Genomic DNA, 21046 nt, shown 5'->3' with positions numbered 1-21046 from the left:
AGATCATTTATCGATTGAATTTTCTAATAATCGGTGTTGGTTTGTACTCTGCATACATCTCCATTATTGTAGTCTTCAGTCCGTTGGATCCTGAGAACTCCGGGTCGTACTCCTCCTCCTTTAACTCCAACTTAGATGATTTCTTTCCATACTTCTCGGATTCTTCTTTACGACGGAGCTCCGCGAATTTCCTTTTCAGAATGTTAATCTGATAGAGGCACTCAACATTTCCTTCGAATCTCTGCAGTCTCTTTTCCGTTTGACATGTCTCAAATACCCTCATAGGGCAGTTCAGTTGAGCGAGTCTGAGAAGAGCATGACTAACAGCATGTCTACAGTTGGAGTGTTTCAGAATCTTCGAATATCTGGCCACTTTATCGGCAGAAGTCTCGAGAGGGGTCTTCTGGATAGAGTGGGGACGGGTGGCTGGGATAAGGGTAGTCGAAGAAGAGAGAATAGAGTGGGGGATTGGTCGTGGGGCCATATTGGTAGACGGGATAGAAAATAAGAGAGCAATAAGACAGTAGGCAGTCTGGACGTCAGAATGAGATTTCTGATTGTCTACGTCTTACGTCAAGTGGAAACATATCTGCGTACTTTGCGTATTGGCTCCTGGGAAGAGCGCGCACCACTTTTAGGGTCATAGGCCTAGAGTTATCCCAGGAGCCAAGATCCAGGGCCTATGACCCTAAAAAGTGGTGCGCGCTCTTCCCAGGAGCCAATACGCACAGTACGCAGATATGTTTTCACTTGACGTAAGCCATAGACGATCTCCCATCTCTTTCTGCCTTCCTGACTGCCTACTGTATGGCTGGTCCCTCCTTTCCCTCTGATTCTTATTGAATACTAATTCCCCTTATTATTGATTTGTACAAGGTAAGGTAATTTTATACTAAAGTTTTTAACTCATGACACTTTATTGTCACTTTCACTCAAAATTGACATATTTTGCTGCATGGTGGCTTGCCTCCACAACTCACAATCGCTGTTGGATCTCGTGTCATGCTCCGCCGGAACATCAGCATTCGCGATCGACTAGTCAATGGAGCAGGTCACAAGGATTGTCAAGAACGATCAAGGAGTAGTGGACTGGATTCATGTCCAATTCGACGACCGCAATCATTCCTTCCCGCTAGCACTGTTCAGTCATAAGGATGAGATGATGACGCGGACCCAGTTCCCACTAGTTATTGCCTACGGTGCGACTATCCACAAAGCTCAAGGACTCACACTCAACAATTCCCGATGGAGTCGATGAAATGAACACAAAAGTGTTGAGGTTGATCCAGGTGGAGACAGTGACGATTGATGCTATCGATTGCGTGGATTACAGAGCTACATCAACGTTTAACGTGCTCTCGACAACAAGAAATCGCGTCCTTGGCAAAAAAGAAGTCTGAAGAAAACATTCCATTGAAGAAGCTGAAGAAGATCTTTTTGACGCCCGGCAAATATTGCGATACTACGATGCATGGAAGGACTTACAAGTTTGAAATGTATTGGTTACTATCACTTTTTTTCAACTGTCGATTTTTCATTTAAGCAATAAAACTTTGAAAATAATGAAAACTTATTGTTGCATTAAAGACATTTCTTCCCAGACCCATCTTCTCATTACTACATAAGAAGAGATGTGGTGCCTGACCTTGTCATTCATAATCTTGATTGTTCTCCGCAATACTGTTGTTCTCATATTTAGAAAAGTAGGTCACCAACCATACTATTTTTACAGCCTGTACCCAGTCTCACTTACTGTTTACGTTGGGTCAGTGGACCCTCTTGGGAAGAAAAATAGGCTGGTTTATGTCCCACTTTTTTGAATACTAACTAACGACGTGTGTAAGCCAGATATACTTTATTTCGAAAGAAAAAGTTCAAAATCCAATGCATGACTCATACAAAAAAGCAAAAATGAACTTGAACAGTGCGGAATAAGAAGACCGTTCGCGTTCTTACATCAAATGCGGTAATCAATGCCAACTTGGATCCATGGTTCAATGTATCATACCATGACTCCGTATCGTATCCATGATTTCATTATAATGGTGAGTGAATTCATCATAAGTGATGCAAGATTCATCTTCGTTTTCAACATTTCAGTTCCACAAATCTGTAACTGGTAGTGTCGAGAAGTGTGACCACAGACAAGCTTGTGACTAAGCTTTTGCGCTGCATCAAGTCCAATTCTATCATCGAATCCCTCGAAAAACTGAAATACAAGAAATTGATAATCTTATTAATTGTCGAGTGACAGAAACTGGGAATCGTTCATGAAAATGAAACTTACATATTTGGGATCATTGGAGGGGAACATGGGTATATGGTGGTAACAGGAAAATAGGAGAAGCTTAGAGTTCAATAAGAATCAAGGGAGACGGGGGTGACCAGCCATACAGTAGGCAGTCTGGACGGGAGATAGAGATAGGGAGATTGTCTATGGCTTACGTCAAGTGGAAACATATCTGCGTACTCTGCGTATTGACTCCTGGGAAGAGCGCGCACCACTTTTAGGGTCATAGGCCTTTGATTTTTCCCAGGAGTCAAGACGCAGTGACTATGACCCAAAAAGTGGTGCGCGCTCTTCCCAAGAGCCAACTACGCAGAGTACGCAGATATGTTTCCACTTGACGTAAGCCGTAGACGATCTCCCATCTCATTCTGCCTTCCCAGACTGCCTACTGTATGGCTGGTCGTCCTTTCCCCTATTTTTATTGAATACTAGATTCCCCCTACCCAGTCTCCAATGGTTTAGGTAAGTTATAAATCTATGTTATCCCTCAAACCCTGTTTGGTTACAGATTGTCTTTCAGGACGGGACGAAATCAATCTCCACATCCTCAATTCCTGGAGTTGACAGCTATTCGACTTGTGGCTCAGTCAGTAAGAGATGTTTCCGCGGCGCCTTCTACAACACTTGCTCGGAAGCGGTCCGTGCACGAGGACTTATGAATGGAAACATTGAATGGGAGAATGCGATTTCGGAGATTGCAAGACCAGTCGAATGCAGACGTCTCTTCGCCAGTCAATCCGGGAGAGCTGTGGACGAAACATTGGGAAATGAAGCTCGCAGATTTTGAATTGGAGAACGACTCCCACCATTGTTCCGAATGATGATATCGACAACCCGTTAACTGTCCAGTTGAATCCTGCCGAACACAAGAATAAAGGAGAAGCAAAAGAAGTTCGTCGACAGAGTACTCGAGCTGGATATGATAATCGGAAAGTCGCGAATGATATACGTCGGTGGTGCTGGAGGAACAGGAAAAACATTCTGCTATAACACCACTTGCTGAAAACGAAATAACGAAAAAAGCCAAACACCACAACCTTGATTCCTGGAATGATCTGCGCTGAAATTTGTTTTAGTAATAAATTATTGATTTTTGTTCATTTCTATTTTGAGACCACCCTATCAGTCGGATTGGGGAACAAAATTTTAGTTGCCAAACGTCTCGGTTTCAACGGATTGCGGATACTTAGTCTATTATTATTGATTTTTATTCAAATTCATATAAAATTAAAGCAAAAGTTTTAAATAGGGATGAGAGGCAAGACTTTGAGAGAACACACTCGGGGATGATGATCCAATTTACAGACGTTTAATTTTCACGGCATGAGTTCCAATAGCATTCAGGGCAGCCATCATTTCATCGCCTGTCGCTCGAATATACGATGGTGGCAAGTTGAACGCGAAACTGTTCGGATTATCAGTGGGGCGTAGTTCCACACCATAGATATAAGGGACACCGCGGTGTTGCATGAAGTCGATGCTGGTGCCGGAGGCGGGGTCTGCAGAATTTTTAGGGATACTGTACCTTGGGAACACTTTTAAAACTCACACATCATCTCAGAAATTGTGCCATAGCTATAAGAGACTCCAGTGGTGTTCTTGATAGCCAACGCGGCCTCCTTCGCGGCGTTTTGCTGAAAAAATCTCTTGGCTACAGTAATCCAAAGCACAAGGTACTGTACCTGATCTTGATAATTTTCCGTTCTCTCATTAGTGTATCCCCACGGGGAGAGGAGGAGTTGACCGTATGAGTGGAGCGAGATGTAGACCATCGGATTCGTGATTTGCCACGTGAAAAACTCTTTTAGACCTGCAAAAAAGTCTAGGGTCTAGGGTCTAGGGTCCAGGGGGGAGGATACGGTATCCGGTATACGGTCTATGGTATACGGTCTATGGAATACGGTATACGGTCTACGGTCTCACCTTTAATCTCTGGCTCCGAATATGGATGACTTCCCATGTAGATGTTCGAACAGGGTGTACGATTGGCTCCAGCTTCGCCTGGAAATTTATTTTTCTCAAATTATCAAAATTTCTTGCTACAGTACCCCATCGATATCCCCAATTGCGATTCGCATCGGCTCCAACACACCATCGATTCACCGTCACATTCTTGCTGCGAGTTTTACGCCAGAGACGGTCATTCGTCCTACTGTACTCGTAACCGTCTGGATTCACTTGTGGCATGATGTACCAATCGAATTTCTGAAGATTCGCTGTCACCTCGGCGGTTTTACCGTACTCCGACACTATTTTTTTGATCATGAAGAGCCCGACTGCGGGTGCGATCCATTCACGCGCGTGCACACCCGCGTCAACGATTATTGACGGTTTTTCGGGTGGCGAGATGCCGGGAGGGTGGATCTGCAAGATTTGGTAAGGTCTCGGTCGGGTCTCGGCGTCGGGTCTCGTCAGGTCTCGACTCACCTTCACTCCATAAATCGATCTTCCTTCTGATGACGTGGCAACCTTTACCATCTCCACCATATCCGGCTTCTGTTCCGACAGTAATCTCATGAATTCGACCATCTGGAGGTTTTGAAGAATAATCAATATCTACAGTAACCCGTACAGTACCTCATCGTAAGAATGGTAGGCGTTGGTATCGAACTCGTGCCAAGACCTCAATGCTCGCTTACGTCGTCGTCGCACCGAGTTGTGAATCATCGCTCGACGTTCGGCGTTTATTTGGCTGAAAGATTAGTCCGTGGCCTAACTTTCCAAATTTTGGAATCCTAGGCCACCACCCCTTACCTTTGAATGTCTCCCTCGATCATTTTGAGAGTGGAAAGCTCGGCGCCGGTGAGCAATGACTTGAATTTTTGGAGGAATTCTGGAGCAACCAAGACATCGGCGTGAGGATTCTGTTTCGATGGCTCCGCCCAGATATCGATTAGTAGACGTGCGGTTTGGGTGGTCTGAAAAACAAAGAAAATATTTAAGTTTCTGCAAAATTTTTTTCTTCAAAAAATTTTAAAATTTTGAGGAAATGCCACGAGATCAGAATATGTCGCAGGGCATTGAGTTTATGGCATGTTGTAGATCAAATCTAGGGCTACAATTTTGTAGTTGACAACTTTTTTGTACGGGCGGTCCCTAGGGAGATACAGTATGCCTAACTACTAGTCCTCTAGAGGTACCTGCGAGGGGTGCATTCAACCCACCGTATCTCTCTAGGGACAGCCCGCACAAAAAAGTTGTCAACTACAAAAATAAAGTTCTAGTTTTGATCTACACAATGAATACAAATTTAGACTACTTGAACCATAGCCGACACCAGGACACCTTTGAGAATTTTCAGTAAAATTCTTTTAAAAATATTTTTTTCAAAAAAGTTCTAAACTTTCTAAACTTCTACAATCGTTTTTCATAGTTTTGACTATTACTCAAATTCAAAAACACCCCTAAATTTCATTCAAAATCCAAAAAAAAAAAGCCCTACCTGATCCAATTCCATATCATAACTCTCCAACTTCTCCATAGTATTCGATGTGGTGTCGACTTGGAAGCGGTGGAGGGTATATCTGTAAGAGAAATTGATAAAAACAGCATAAAAATCACGTTTTTAATCTAAAAACCAGTTTTTACATTACCAAAAAAAGGTTTAGCCCCGAGAAAAAATCGAACCCCGGATGCTTCGCGCGCCACCCACCGCCTTTGACCACTCGGCCACACATCCTCTCGGCGCGCCGAGCCTCTCAGGACGTATAAGTAATTGGTGGCATCCGCGCCTCCCGGCGCGTCCCAGACACGCCAGACACCAAACTTGTTGCATTGGAGCGCACTTACCCACTATAATCAGCCATTTTCCCTGCGGTTTCATCGATGACGTGGCAGGTGACTGTCCACGTCGTCAGAAGGATTAGGGGAACCAAGAAGTGAAGCCACATCTCTCCTTGGGCCTTAAAATTTTGAGTTTGGAGGGGGAAATTTTCAAAAATATTTTTTCGAATTTCTTTTGTGAACAATGGTCCGTTTTGTGTCAGAGAAATATGATAGCTCTAGGCGAGAGTGATAACAAGAATGATATTTGAGCCTAAGGGGGGGGGGCTGTCAGAGTAGACGGAGAGCCCGAGAAAAAAAAAGATGACGAAGGTGAGTTCTTCCTCGTTCAAGAATGACAAAAACAACGAAAATATGAAGAATTTCCAAGGGAAACAGTGGAAAACTTAAAATTAATTCAATTTGTTTCAAAATTTTTTTTTGACATTTTTCAAAATTTTTGAAATTTGCCCAACTTTGAGATCTCGTCACTACTTCCCTAATTACTGTAATTATCCCAATTTTATATTGGTTTGGTAGATCAAACCTAGTTCTTCATTTTTGTAGTTGACAACTTTTTTGTACGGGCGTTCCCTAGAGAGATACGGTGCGTTGTTGAAGTTGCTAACATTTAGAGGCGTCTAAAGGGGTACCCTACTTCAACACACCGTATCTCCCGAGGCGCCGCCCGTACAAAAAAGTTGTCAACTACAAAAATGGAGATCTAGGTTTAAACTACACAAAAAATATAAATTTGGAATTATTAGAACAATTAAGGATGTCGTACCGGCTCTCGAATTTTGTCAATTTTCAAAAATGTTAAAAATATACAAAAAAAAGTATGAATTTTTGAGTTTGCTCAACTTTGACAGCCCGTCACGACTTCTCTAATTACCCCCAATTACCCCAAATTTATATTCATTGTGTAGATCAAACCTAGATCTCCATTTTTGTAGTTGACAACTTCTTCATACGGGCGGTCCCTAGAGAGATACGGTGTGTTGAAGTTGCTAGATGCGTCTGAAAGGGATACCCAACTTCAAAGTGTTATAACTCCCCAAGGGACCGCCCGTACAAAATAGTGGCCTACTAAAAAAATGGAGATCTAGGTTTAAACTACACAAAAAATATAAATTTGAAATAATTTGTTTGACACCAGGCACCGTAGCTTCAAAAAATTGAACTTTTTTTTTGAAAAATTGAAAAATTGAAACCAAAACTATTATTTTTGAGACATCATAACATTGTCAAAAATCATGTCAAATGTATATAATTTATATTGGTTATGTAGCTCAAATCTAGATATCCATTTTTGTAGTTGACAACTTTTTCATACAGGCGGTCCCTAGGGAGATACGGTGCGTTGAAGTTGCTAACATTTAGAGGCGTCTGAAGGGGTACCCTACTTCAACACACCGTATCTCTCGAGGCGCCGCCCGTACAAGAAAGTGGTCAACTACAAAAATGTAGATCTCGGTTTGATCTACCAAACCAATATAAAATTGAGACAATTACGGTAATTAAGGAAGCCGTGACGGGCTCTCCAAATTGATCAAAATTGAAGATATTGAAAAATGTAGGAATTTTCCATTCCACAAAATCCCTCACGGATTATGACATAATCTATATCATTCTGAAGCTGAAAATATGCTTATTTTGAAAATTTATCTAGTTTTAACAAATGAAGCTAAAGTTTCGAGGAAACCCGATCTAAAGTTGGAGACAATGTCAAAACCATAGTAAAATGAACTTTCTAAAATGTTCCCCCTCTTCCATTCCCCACTTTTCACCATCTGTGAGCAATTAGGAGGGAAGAAAAGAAGAAGAGGGAGGAGGCTGACCATATGTTTATAAATTTTAAAATTTCTTCTCACTCTCTCTTTTAGAGTCTCTAAGTCTCCTTATTGTGTGTGCTATTTCTCGCCTATTTATTACTTTCAAAGATTTGAAAATTTTTGGGAAACCGACAGGGAATCAACAGATGGTCAGACAAGATGGAAGATCAGAGTAGAATGTTAAATGGAGGACATCTGGATGAGTAGATAGACAGACAGACATACGGATAGACGGACATCCGGACAGACAGCCGGATAGAACGTTTAGTGCCATTCCAACTTTACATAAATCGAGTTCTTTTTTGAAACTTAAGTTTTCTTTGTAAATATTTTATATAAGAATGTTTTCAGCTTTTGAATGATATTAATGATGTTATAATCCTTACGTAAGGGATTTCGCGGAAGTGAAAAATTCCAAAATTCTTCGATTTTGATAAATTTTGAGAGCCCGGCACGACATCCCTAATTACAGTAATTATTCCAAACTTATATTTGTTGTGTAGATCAAACCTAGATCTTAATTTTTGTAGTTGACAACTTTTTTGTACGGGCGGTCCCTAGAGAGGTAGAGCGATTTGAAGTTGGGTACTTTCTCTGCCGCCTTTAAAGTTGAGCAACTTCAACCGACCGTATCTCGCTAGGGAGTGTCCGTACAAAAAAGTTGTCAACTACAAAAATTAAGATCTAGGCTTGATCTACACAATGAATATAAATTTGAAATAATTGAGGTTGTTAGGGAGTTCCTGACAGGCTCACAAAGTTGATGAAATTTGAAAATCGAGAAAATTTGCGATATTTTCTAACTTCTGAAAATTACCCATCTAGAAGTGTAACAAAACAAATTATGTGCCATTAGAAAGCTACAAATTTTTTGATTGCGATTATAATTAAGTTGAAAAAGGGGGTAATTAGATAAGCAGTGACGGGCTCTCAATTTATAATTGTCATGTATTTTTCAAAAACTATTTTGCTACTAAATTTTGATTACAATATAGAAACAACATACATTGAAAAATTTTTGCGTCTTGTGTCATCATTTGACAAAACAAAAATTGATTAAAAATCTACAATAACAACAAAAAAAGGAAACCGATGAGTACTACCTGCGTACACTCTTCATTTCTATGTTTCACTGATACATTACTAGTAAGGGTTCAATAAACGATCAAAATCTAATAGCAGTCAAAATTGTGATGTCAAACAAATGGAGATTCGTCAGTTTTTGAAAAAAAATTGACAAAAAAACTTTTAAAAATTAAATTTTTCTTTTCGAAAATTGACAAAATTTGAGAGCCCTTCACGACTTCCTTAATTACCGTAATTATCCCAAATTTATATTCATTGTGTAGATCAAACCGAGATCTCCATTTTTGTAGTTGACAACTTTTTGTACGGGCGGCGCCTCGGGAATTACGGTGTGTTGAAGTGGGGTACCCCTCTCTCAGGCGGCTCTAGATGTTAGCAACTTCAACACACCGTATCTCCCTAGGTACCGCCCGTGCAAAAAAGTTGTCAACTACAAAAATGTAGTCCTAGTTGTGATCTACATAACAAATATAAATTTGAGGTAATTGTGGGTAATTAGAAAAGTCGTGACGGGCTGTCAAAGTTGAGCAAAATCAAAAATTTCATACTTTTTTTTGTATATTTTTAACATTTTTGAAAATTGACAAAATTCGAGAGTCCGTCACGACATCCCTAATTGTTCTAATAATTCCAAATTTATATTCATTGTGTAGATCACAACTAGGACTACATTTTTGTAGTTGACAACTTTTTTGTACGGGCGGTACCTAGGGAGATACGGTGGGTTGAAGTAGGGTACCTCTCTCAGGCGCCTCTAAAGGTTAGCAACTTCAACACACCGTATCTCCCGAGGCGCCGCCCGTGCAAAAAAGTTGTCAACTACAAAAATGTAGTCCTAGTTTTGATCTCTAAACCCAATATAGAATTGGAATAATCAGCTGAACACCAGGCACAGGAGCACATCTTCAAAAAATTAAAATTTTTGTATTTTACCAAAATGATTAATTTTTGACAAAATTCGAGAGCCCGGCACGACATCCCGAATTATCCTAATTATCCCGAATTTATATTCATTGTGTAGATCAAACCGAGATCTACATTTTTGTAGTTGACAAATTTTTTGTGAGGGTGGAGCCTCGGGAGATACGGTGTGTTGAAGTTGGGTACCCCTCTCTCAGGCGCCTCTAAAGGATAGCAACTTTAACCCACCGTATCTCCCTAGGGACCGCCCGTACAAAAAAGTGGTCAACTACAAAAATGAAGATCTAGGTTTGATCTACATAATAAATATAAATTCGGGATAATTAGGATAATTCGGGATGTCGTGAGGGGATCTCAAAGTTGACAAATATTTTGGAATCGCAGTATTTTGAACTTCCCCAAAAACCCTCAATATCAAACGGTATTATGACATATGCTATACCATTCGAAAGCTAAAAATCCGCGGATTCTAAATTTCAAGTGAATTTCAGGAAATTCATAGTCTAGAACTCGAGAAAATCGCAAATTCAAAAAAAAAAGTAAAAAGTTCGAGACAATACAGAGAAACCTCTGTGTACCAAGGGGGGAATGGTAGTTGCAAGTTGTAAGAACTATTATTATTACACCCACAACTGATAATACAAGGGGTACTAAAAGAAAAAGATACTAAAGGGCGGGAAAGCTTCTAGCCCCAAAAAAACCCGTTTTTTCTAGAAGGAAGACAAAAAAATGGGGAGAAAAAGATTGATAACGCCCGATTTTTTTTTCTCGCGGTTATTGATCGCAAGTGCGCTCCATCGGACTCCTGAAAAATGGAGAAGTCTGGTGGAGCGCACTTGCATATTCCGTTAACGCGCTCTATTGGACTCTAAAGTTGGACTCTAAAGTTATAAGAGTCTAATGGAGCGCACTTGCAAGTGCACTGGAGCGCATTTTCCTTTTTGCACAAAAGTATGAAAGTGCGCTCCATTGTACTCTCAAGTCTTGGGAGTTCAATAGAGCGCGCTTGCTATCCTAAGGAAGCGAGAAAATGCGCTCTACCGAACTCCGGAGTCCTAGGAGTTCATTTTTGCTCAAAAAACTCAAAAATCGTCAGAAAATCAGAAAATCTCGTGATTTTATATAAGTAAAAAGTTGACCCCGATGAAAACTGGAACTTGACAAGTTCTACCAGTTTTCTCGTCAATTTTTTCCAACCTTTTTCCGCAAACAAACTTTTCCTCTTTCCGCGCGGTAATAAACATCAAATATTTGCCCCAGGCACTCCCTATGTTTGCTTGGTGGTGAGAATGGCTGAAAATCTGGAAAAATCGCCTATTTCCACATAAATTCATTTAAAATTGACATCTATCAACGGGGGAGGAGAGGATGATGAATTCTATAAATTCATCTAATAAAAATACAGAAAAGACAGAGAGAATGAGGAGAAGTAGTAGACGTTCGCTTATTCCATTAAATTAGAATTATTGTTTCTGTTGTTCCGGAATAATGTTGTATGTCGGTTTTCCGTTTGAATCCTGTCCGGCTGGAATCTTTTTTCCGTGAAGAACGTATGGCGACGCAAAGTCGTGACGACAGTTCGACCATCCCGTTCCAAGGCCGACGCCCGATCCGAACCAGATTGGCCACGAGCGGCTCTGCAAGAACTCATTTTGAGATATTGTGGGTGGCAAGGGCGCTCTACCGAACATTCAAATCTTTGAAGTGCGCTCTATCGCAACAATTACGTTTGAAGAGATAAGAAACGTCGCTCCACCGAACACTTCAACTTCATTGTTCAATGGAGCGCGCTAGCAACTTCAAAAGAGCTGCAAAGTGCGCTCTGTCGAACTTCAAACTCGACATGCTTTCCGCCTATTTCGGTAGAGCGCGGTTGCATAAATCTGTCATTTTTTGTTTAAAATTTACTGAAAAACTTGAAAATTTCAATAGTTTCGTCAATTTTCCACAAAAAAAATAGTGTTGGAGGTTTTCAACACTAAAAATAACAGTTTTCAGACAGATATTTCACTCTTCTTGGCTGAAAATAGACAAAATTTGAGCAATTTTTGTCTATTCGATTTTTCGTCGAAATTTTCCCGAATTTTGACCTTCGGTAGAGCGCAGTTGCATAAATCTGCCATTTTTTGTTCAACATTAACTGTCTTCGACAATTTTAGACTAGCTTTCAAAAAATTTGGATTTCTAACCCACTTTGCAGAAAATCGACGAAATTTGAACAATTATTGTCTACTTTTGTCATTTTTTTTCTCTGAGTCTCTCAATTTCGCACACAATTTTCGTCGGTTTCGGTAGAGCGCGGTTGTAAGAAGTGTGTCTGCTAATAGCAACTTCAAAGAAGTTGTAAAGTGCGCTCTGCCGAACTTTTAGTTAATTCGGTAGAGCGAAGTTGCATAAATCTGTAGTTTTGAAGCTCTAAATTCCCATTTTTGAGGTTTTTAACACTGAAAATGGCAGTTTATAGTCAAATTTTTAGTTTTTCTGATTGAATTTCGTGTTGGGAGCCTAGTTTTCAAAAAATTCGGATTTCTAGGGCACAGGGCTGAAAAGTGACGAAATTTAAACGACTTTTTGTCAAAAAATAAGTTTTTTCGACCAAAAAAGCTAAAAATCAACAATTTTTCACCATTTTGTTCCTTTTTTTCATCGAAATTTCCCGAATTTCTACCTTAAAAAACGCCACACTGGCGACAATTCCGATGGCGACTCCACCGGTCACTTTGAGAAGTGAATCCGCAAAGCATCTGTCAATTTTTTGACCGACTTCGTCCTCGCTGCGTGTCATCTGCAAAATATGGTTTAAAAAAATGAGTGAAATCCACAAAAAATGGCAGAAATTCGATATAAAAGCGTCAGAAAACGCAGAAAAATCACAAAAAAATCAATAAAAACGTTCAATTTTCTTCTAAAACGAGGTGTATCAATGGAAAAAATGGAGATTCAATAGAAGATATGCGTCGGAATGATAGAAAATGAGTGAAATTGATTACAAAAATCAATAAATTAATACGTTTTTTCAACGTTTCGATCCATAATTCTCGATAATCTGTCGAAGTTTCGTCATCGCCTCGTCTTCTGAATCCGAATCCGATGAATCGCGTCGGCGGTCTTCTGGAGGAGGCGGTGGTGGGGGTGCGTGGGCGAGTTGCTGAAACGAAAAATTTGAGATTTCAGCGAAAAAATTGACTTTTCCAATGGTAAATTTCAAAATTTTTATAAAAATTCAGCTCAAAATCATGATTTTCCGGGTTTTCTTACTGAGAATGTGTTATTCTCTTCAGAATCCATCTTTTTTGAAAGAAAAAAGTCGATTTGCTTTAAAAAATCGATTTCTGTGCGACGAAATGTTTAATTCGGTTCGGAAAATGTGAACTTCTAGACCAAAATTTTGAAATCTGCAAGCGGAAATGCCTTTTCTTGTTTTGATTGAGAAAAATCACTTTCTGACCCGAAAATTATCAGAAATTAGCCAAAAATCGAATTCTTTTTCAGTAAAAATGCAGAAATTTCGGTCAAAAAAGTGGTTTTCGAGCCAAAAAACATAGAATTTGGCAGAAATTCCGCTCAAAAAAGTGGTTTTCGAGCCAAAAAACATAGAATTTGGCAGAAATTCCGGTCAAAAAAGTGGTTTTCGAGCCAAAAAACATAGAATTTGGCAGAAATTCCGGTCAAAAAAGTGGTTTTCGAGCCAAAAAACATAGAATTTGGCAGAAATTCCGGTCAAAAAAGTGGTTTTCGAGCCAAAAAACATAGAATTTGGCAGAAATTCCGGTCAAAAAAGTGGTTTTCGAGCCAAAAAACATAGAATTTGGCAGAAATTCCGGTCAAAAAAGTGGTTTTCGAGCCAAAAAACATAGAATTTGGCAGAAATTCCGGTCAAAAACGTGGTTTCAGAGCCAAAAACATCGATTTTGGGTGAAAATCCCGGTTTTCCAACATTCGTATTCTGAAATCTATCGAATTTTTTCCGCACCTGTATTCCATCATTACTATTCCCACTCCACACGCCGAATGGATTCATCGTCGCACTCGACGCCACACTGATCCCATTCAAATATTGATTCGCATATCGTGACGTGGCTCCAGGAGGCGTCGGCGTCGACGGCGGATAGACGACGTCGGGAATCGGGACGTCTCTCGGCACACCGAATGGATTCACATTCTGAGGATTCTGGAGATAAGAAGAAGAAGACGTCGCCGCCACCGCGTAGTATGGTGATGATGTGGAGGAGAATGGAGCTCCTGGAGACGTTGTGGATGCTCCAGATGACGTGGAGAGCGTGGGTTGAGACTTGAAGAAGTAGCCGGGCGTGGCGGCGGGAAGTGATGGGGAGGGGCTGAAAATGAGCATTTTTCAGCTAGAAATAGACATTTTCAGACTGAAAATAGTATTTTTTGAACAAAAATTTCAGATTTTTCGCGAAAAATGCAACATTTCACAGTGTAATTATCAAAAATCAGTGAGAAATCGCAATTTTTCGACTGGAAATGTCATTTGGTACCAACAATGCGTATTTTGATGTTTTCTGACCAAAAACTAGATTTCAAAACGGAATTTTCACCGAATCAACGAAAATACATAGGAAATCTCAGTTTTCAGCCGGAAGTGGTATTTCTCGTTGAAAATTTCAAACTTTGACACCGAAAATACGAATTTTGAAGTGAAAAGTCTGAAAAATAAGTATTTTTCATTAGAAATTTACACATTTTCACCTTGAAAATGTGATTTTTCAGCTAAAAATAGTATTTTTTGAACGAAAATTTCCGATTTGTCGTGTTAAATGCAATATTTTACAGTGTAATTATCAAAAATCAGTGAGAAATCGCAATTTTTCGATTTCAAAACGAGATTTTCACCGAATCATCAGAAATATATCAAAAATCGCAAGAAAAAGACATTTCTGGTCAAAAATGTTAAGTTTTGATACAGAAAATACGAATTTTTAAGTATTTTAGCTGAAAATGGCATTTTTCGAAACGAAATTTCAAAAATTCCAGACATAAAGTCAAAAATATCATTTTTCAGTCAAAAAGTTAAAAATTTATACCGAAAATATGAATTTCGATACTAGAAACCTGAAAAATCTCGAAAAATCACGAATTTGTGGTAAAAATGCTCAAAATTTGTCATTTTTCCACCTAAATTTTCAGATTTTTGCTTTACAAATCCGTACCCATACGTCTGTTCCTTCAATGTGTCCACCCGTTGCTTATACTCTTGAAACCATGATTTCTGTTGTGAAATTGCGGGTCGATATGGGATATTTCGAGGGTTTTTTCCCAAATAATTCGATGAATGATGAAAGGATTCAGAAGAAGAAGGCGGAGACGTCAGAAGTGCCTTTTTGATGTTGTTGCAGTAGGGGTTGGAGGTCTGGAATAGAAAAAAAGAAGTGGTGGCCTAGGATCCGACAACTCGGCCATAATCCTCTGATAATCATAAATTTCTCACATTTGACTCCAAAAAAGTCAATTTTTGACTGAAAAGTGACATTTTTCGTAGATCTGTGGTCACAGGGTCTCAGGATGAGTAGTGAAAATAAACGCGCTCCGCTGAAATCAGCTGAAATTTTAGCGCGAAATTCAAAATAAATTTTATATTTAAAAATTTTATTTATTTTATGAATAGAATTGATCTCGAAAAGACGCGCGACGGTCGAAAAACTGGCCAAAAATGCGGGAAAACTGGCATAAATCGGCTCAAAACTGGTCGATTAAGCTGCGTATCAAAATGCCACAGTGAAACAGCGAATTGCAAAAATTAAAACTTGAATTTGCCGCCAATGTCTAGTGGAGCGCATACGATTTCACTACTCAACCCTAGACCCTGTGTGTGGTCGAAATCGGTATAAAAAAGTGGTGGCCTAGAATTCGAAAATTCGGCCATTACTGAAACGAGTGGTACCGTAAGATTCTGGAGCCCAAAATATGGATTTTTATTGGATTTTTCAAAGATTTCAAGAGGTTTCTCTTAAAATTGTTGGTAATCGCTTGAAAATCATTGAAAAATCCAAATTTTCCGCACAAGAATCTTACGGTAGCACACGTTTCAGCTGTGTGACGTCATTTTCGATATTATGATAGCCGAATTGTCGGATTCTAGGCCACGACTTTCTTATAACGATTTCGGTAACATTCAGTGTGTTTAACTACGAAAAATGCCATCTTTCAGTCAAAAATTGACTTTTTTGAAGTCAAATCTGACAAAATTGTGATTTTCAGAAGATTATGGGCGAGTTGTCGGTTCCTAGGCCAGCATTTACGAAAAATCCAGTTTTTCAGTCAGAAATTGTCATTTTTTTGGCTCAAAATTTGCCGAAAAACACGAATTTTCGCAATTTTCCGTCGATATTCTACCTCAATCGGTGTTTCTTTCACTGGTGGCTCCTCGACTTCTTCATACTCGTCTTCCCCTTCATCCGGATTCCTCCGTTTTCTCTCATTCCGTTGTTTCTTCTCGTTTTTCTCTTCGTCCTTCTGTTGCGTCGTCGCCATTCGATTCATCATTTCTATTTGTTGACGAGCTTTCTGAAACTGTGGGAATGGGTGAAAAAGTTGAGTTTCCGAGCATTTTTTCATAACTTTTCGAGAATTGGCGCGAAAAAATGAGTCGAAAATTGAGATTTTGAGTTTTTTTTTACCCGGAAAACTGAGTTTTGGCTCGAAAAACAACTTCACAGCATTAAAACTTTGAAATTCGCGTTTTTTGAGTCAGAAATGGAGATTTTTCGCTCGAAAAGCTCCAGAATTTATTAAAGTCCATTGGAAACCAGTACAACGGAGATTCAGACGAATCAAAATGAGTTTTCGGATAATTTCGGCCGGAAAATCGATAAAAATCCATTTTAAACGAATTTTGAGCCCAAAAATCCGAATTTTCTGCTCAAAATCACCCGCACCTTGTCTAAATCCTCCTCACTAAGCCTATTCGCTAGACCAGGTGGAGGTTTTCCATCTCCTGATCGTCGCATCTCTCTTCCTGGATTGAATGTGGGTGGAGAGGGCTGAAAATGCTAAAATTAATGATTTGGAATAGAAAAATAGCTAAAAATCCAATCTTTATCGATTTTTCTCGGTATTTTCAGCGAAACTTACCGCCCGACAGTCTGGATCACGAGTTCTCAGTGTGTAACCATCTCTATCCACTAGATTTCCATTATTCAGCCTGAAAACCACAAATTTAACGTAAAAATCGACGATTTTTCCATTATTTTCACCTTTTCGCACCATATCTATCCAGAAATTCGTCGTCGATGGGCATTGGAGCGCGATCTGGAACGATTTTCATAAATTTTCCTAAATTTTTACAAGAAATTACCTTTACCATGTCGGAAATCTCTTGGAGAACCCGATTTCCAGCTATCACTCCGTCGGCGCTCCTCAGCAGCACGGGAACCCGGGTTTCGACGGGAATCTCTGGAAAAAATCGATTTTCAGTGAAATTTTTCGATTTTTCAGGATTTTGACCGATTTTTTACAGCTTTTTCGCATTATTTTCATCATTTTTGCATATAATTACCCTCTCCACGTCTCCTCTCTCCTCGGCGTCGACCAATCGTCGTCTTCTTCGTGCCAACGCTCATATCGATCGTTTCTCACGCCGTAACTCTGAAAATTCTTGAAAAACCATCATTTCCATCGTTTTCGCCGCCCAAACTTGCCCTAGAAGACGTGGGAAAGCTATCATATCGTGGGTACCCTGCAAAAAATTTTTTTTGAGTTTTTTCCTCAAAAATCGATATTTCTCACCGTTTCTATAGAAATTTTGGTTGTTTTGCATGATTTTTGAGATCGAAAACACGCTTTTATCAATGAATTATGCCAAAAAAACTATTTTTTACACTAGAAATTCGGTTTTTACACCGAAAAATAAATAGACAAACAGACAGCGCGTAAATCAAAACCACGGGGAAATCGACACAGCGCAAACGAGTGTTACCGTACCTGGCCGTATTTCGGCAACGGTTTTTAGGCTAATTATATAATTAATTATTATAAATTTTATATACTAAATTTTTTAAACCTTAAATCCACAATATTTTGCAAAAAAAAATATAAAAATCGGTGCGAAAACTGCTGTTTTTAAAAATTGAAGTTTGGGTCTCGCCACGAAATTGCTCAATTTGCACTAAATTCCACAAAACTCTTAATTTTCAGCAGCTTTTCAGCGTTTGTAAAAAATTTTAATAACATTTTCGTGATTTTCAGGCAAAATTAAACTAGAAAAATACATTTTCTCGCAAAAACCACTGCCAATTATCGATTTTCAGAGAAAAACTTGGACTAAAAATATTTATTCACACTTTCAAGCAATTAATTCTGAATATACAAAGTAACAATTGATCTGGGACCCATATGAACCTGATAATGATCTGAGGAACGTTGACTGTCCTTGACACTGACACTATAAGGGGCTAAAACATTCTTATTCAGAATTATGACCACTTTCGAGCCATCTGGATTCAAGAATGCACTTTTTTGAATGTCCAAGTTGGGTAGATTGAGTGAATGATCGATTCTCACAGCTCCCGGTTTGATAAAATGACTGAAAATTAACATTTTCAAAAATTTTTCAAAAAACACTAGAAAATGGTGCATCTATGCGCTCTAATGATAAATTGTCAATGGAGCGCATTAGCTTACCTAAAATGTGCAATAGCGTAGAACATTGGTTGCTTGTAGAACTGCGCCAACGCGGGGAACGCAATAATTGGTGCATCGGCGAAGTCAGACACCCAAGACGGTCCACCCTGGGCGTCTAGGATAAGATTCCGTTCTGTCCAACCGGCAACCCAGTTGTTTAGGTCCTAAATGTACAATTTAAAAAAAATTTCAATCAATCTGAAAAAGAAAAAAAACATTTTTTAACTTACATCCAAAATATCCTCAACATAATCTTCCGCACGATCCCAGCTACCGTAATCCACTGAATCCTTCGACTTGTATCCCTCGCTGGCCTAGAAAAAGCTAGGTCATCAAAATGACTTTATAAAAGTTTCTCAGTTTTCCTCCTCCCCCCTCTCCTCGCCTCTCCCTCTCCTCCTCCCCTCTTTTATATACACCCGCCGCGTCGTCTCCTCGACGTGCAGTCATGTCCGAGTGGTTAAGGAGATTGACTAGAAATCAATTGGGCTCTGCCCGCGTAGGTTCGAATCCTGCTGACTGCGGATTTCATTTTTTCCTTTTTTGATTCTTTTGTATCGATTAATTGCGTACCTCCGTGCCAAAAATAAAGTATTTTGGGTGATTATCGTGGGTTTGTTGGAGATGTTTGTCACTTTCCGAATCCTGATACGAGTGGAGACCGATTCCGGCGACGTAGGACGCAGTTTCAGAGTCTTTAAGGACCTGAAAATAGGGTTTTTGTCTAGGGTCTAGGTTCTCGTGAAGTCTCGCAAAGTCTCCCTACAAGTCTCGCCCGGTCTCGTCTCCTCCCCACTCACCGTATCCGCCCATTTCGGCAAATTTCCTCGATTATCATCCATAATGAGTACCTTCACCGCCTTCGCCGCACTTGACGTCCTCAACGCCGGCCCGAGATCCAATTTGATAAAGTCTCGTTGAGTCTCGGCAGTGAACAACATCGACTGCGCCTTCGTCTTCTTATCCCCACCACTTGTTGGCTCATTTTGAGTGCTCATCGCCCAGAATTCGATTCCATTTTTCTGATATTCCTCGAAAAATTTCAAAAGATACGTCACATAGGCCTTATGATAGGTGCCTTGACTCGAACCGAGCAGACTACCGTAACCCGAAGTGGAGTTTGTAGTCTTGAGCCATCCTGGGGCGCTCCAAGGCACTCCGAAAAACTTCAAGTTGTGATTGTACTTTTGAGCCATTTGCATATAGGGGATCTGTGTAGATCAAAATCGTCCATTTTTCGATCTACAGGGTTACTGTACCTTCCACTGATAGTCCTCCCGTTGCAAACTGAAGTGTGTCATACTGTAGTCGTCGGCCACGTCGTTATACGTGTAGACACGACTGGAAAAGTCGTTACTGGCAATGGGAACACGTCCGAATTGAAGGTTTAGGCCTGAAAATTCCATTTTGGTTTCGAGAAGTCTCGAGAAGTCTCGAGAAGTCTCGAGACTCCTCACCTGACTCCGAAAAGTACTGTCGGATTACTGTATCCGCTAATTTATCGGGAAGACTTCTCAAATTGGCGCCAGAAGCGTCGGAAAACGTCGAACCGAAACCTTGAATCGTCTGGTACGTTTTTGAGGAGTCAATTGTCAAATGCAGACTGGTTACTGTAGCAAAAATCAATCGATAATCGAAAATCGAAAAAAAATTTTTGACCTACACGGATCACTATTCGTCGCGTACACGATATCACGGTGTAGACGTGCTCCAGAATTGGCTGTGGTGAATGTGGCCGCCTGTCCAGACGATAAATCGATATTTGGAATCTCATCGCATTTTGTGAGGTCACACACGCATACTGTACCCGACTTGAACTTCTTTTCGGTGCAGTCCGAGGCGGAGGTTGGCAGGGAGAGAGCTGATAATAAAAGTTTTGAATTCTCCTAAAATTTGGAGAAATTTGAGCCCCATATTGGCTATATTTGGAAAAATTCTGGTTTTGACCTACTCGACCGCGACGCAACCGCAACGCATCTCACTCGGAGAGCGTTCTTGTTGTAATTTTTGTATTCTCCGCAAAATTTCCAAAATTTTGAGCCCCATATTGCCTATATTCGGAAAAATTCTTGTTTTGACATACACGACCGCGACGCGACCGCAACGCATTTAAGTCTAAATTCGATTTTATCCGAATATAGGCAATACGAGGCTCAAAACTTTTAAAATTTCTTGGAGAATTCGAAAATCACTACCAAATGCTTGTCAAATGTCATCTGTGGGCGATGCGCTGCGGTCGCGTCGCGGTCGTGTAGGTCAAAACTAGAATTCATCCAAATATAGGCAATATGGGGCTCAAAATTTTGGAAATTGCACGGGGAAGTCGAAAATCGTAATGAAAACCTGTTACGACTTCTAGTTTTTTGAAAAATTTCGAGAATTAAGTGTGAAAATGAGAAAACTCACCACAAACCGCCAACACCACCAAAAATAAGCGAGTAGCCATGAGAATATAGTCTAGAAACTTAATTCCACTTATCAAACTCTTTCCATTTATACTATTTTCAGT

General features: G+C 39.9%; 6 protein-coding genes across 6 annotated transcripts; 1 reads left to right on the top strand and 5 right to left on the bottom strand.

Annotated features, from left to right (window-relative positions):
• Positions 1-7: 7 nt before the first annotated feature.
• Positions 8-484, bottom strand: GCK72_004045 (uncharacterized protein; the record flags this gene model as incomplete). The annotated part of the gene is made up of 1 exon (XM_053724424.1): positions 8-484. The coding sequence occupies one exon, from the start codon at positions 482-484 to the stop codon at positions 8-10; it is 477 nt and encodes a 158-aa protein (XP_053588618.1).
• A 1489-nt stretch (positions 485-1973) lies between these two features.
• Positions 1974-3280, top strand: GCK72_004044 (uncharacterized protein; the record flags this gene model as incomplete). The annotated part of the gene is made up of 3 exons (XM_053724423.1): positions 1974-2045; positions 2799-3038; positions 3140-3280. The coding sequence occupies 3 exons, from the start codon at positions 1974-1976 to the stop codon at positions 3278-3280; spliced, it is 453 nt and encodes a 150-aa protein (XP_053588617.1).
• A 309-nt stretch (positions 3281-3589) lies between these two features.
• Positions 3590-6180, bottom strand: GCK72_004043 (uncharacterized protein; the record flags this gene model as incomplete). The annotated part of the gene is made up of 10 exons (XM_003098391.2): positions 3590-3789; positions 3840-3924; positions 3973-4100; positions 4214-4291; positions 4339-4654; positions 4718-4819; positions 4868-4982; positions 5045-5208; positions 5733-5814; positions 6080-6180. The coding sequence occupies 10 exons, from the start codon at positions 6178-6180 to the stop codon at positions 3590-3592; spliced, it is 1371 nt and encodes a 456-aa protein (XP_003098439.2).
• A 5177-nt stretch (positions 6181-11357) lies between these two features.
• GCK72_004042 (uncharacterized protein) lies at positions 11358-12679 on the bottom strand (the record flags this gene model as incomplete). Its single annotated transcript, XM_053724422.1, has 2 exons — positions 11358-11531; positions 12563-12679. The coding sequence occupies 2 exons, from the start codon at positions 12677-12679 to the stop codon at positions 11358-11360; spliced, it is 291 nt and encodes a 96-aa protein (XP_053588616.1).
• Positions 12680-12910: 231 nt separating this feature from the next.
• Positions 12911-17674, bottom strand: GCK72_004041 (uncharacterized protein; the record flags this gene model as incomplete). The annotated part of the gene is made up of 11 exons (XM_053724421.1): positions 12911-13042; positions 13868-14231; positions 15069-15268; positions 16252-16422; positions 16794-16898; positions 16990-17059; positions 17112-17166; positions 17213-17310; positions 17414-17502; positions 17556-17593; positions 17644-17674. The coding sequence occupies 11 exons, from the start codon at positions 17672-17674 to the stop codon at positions 12911-12913; spliced, it is 1353 nt and encodes a 450-aa protein (XP_053588615.1).
• A 533-nt stretch (positions 17675-18207) lies between these two features.
• GCK72_004040 (uncharacterized protein) lies at positions 18208-20983 on the bottom strand (the record flags this gene model as incomplete). The annotated part of the gene is made up of 9 exons (XM_053724420.1): positions 18208-18439; positions 18538-18701; positions 18768-18851; positions 19111-19242; positions 19338-19748; positions 19797-19930; positions 19995-20147; positions 20201-20398; positions 20944-20983. 9 exons carry the CDS (start codon positions 20981-20983, stop codon positions 18208-18210), a joined length of 1548 nt encoding a protein of 515 aa, XP_053588614.1.
• Positions 20984-21046: the final 63 nt, after the last annotated feature.

This window comes from Caenorhabditis remanei, chromosome II (genome assembly GCF_010183535.1).
Source record: "Caenorhabditis remanei strain PX506 chromosome II, whole genome shotgun sequence".
Lineage (NCBI taxonomy): Eukaryota > Metazoa > Nematoda > Chromadorea > Rhabditida > Rhabditidae > Caenorhabditis > Caenorhabditis remanei.
Note: the sequence above shows the minus strand (reverse complement) of the source record. Positions and strands in the feature narration are given on the sequence as shown.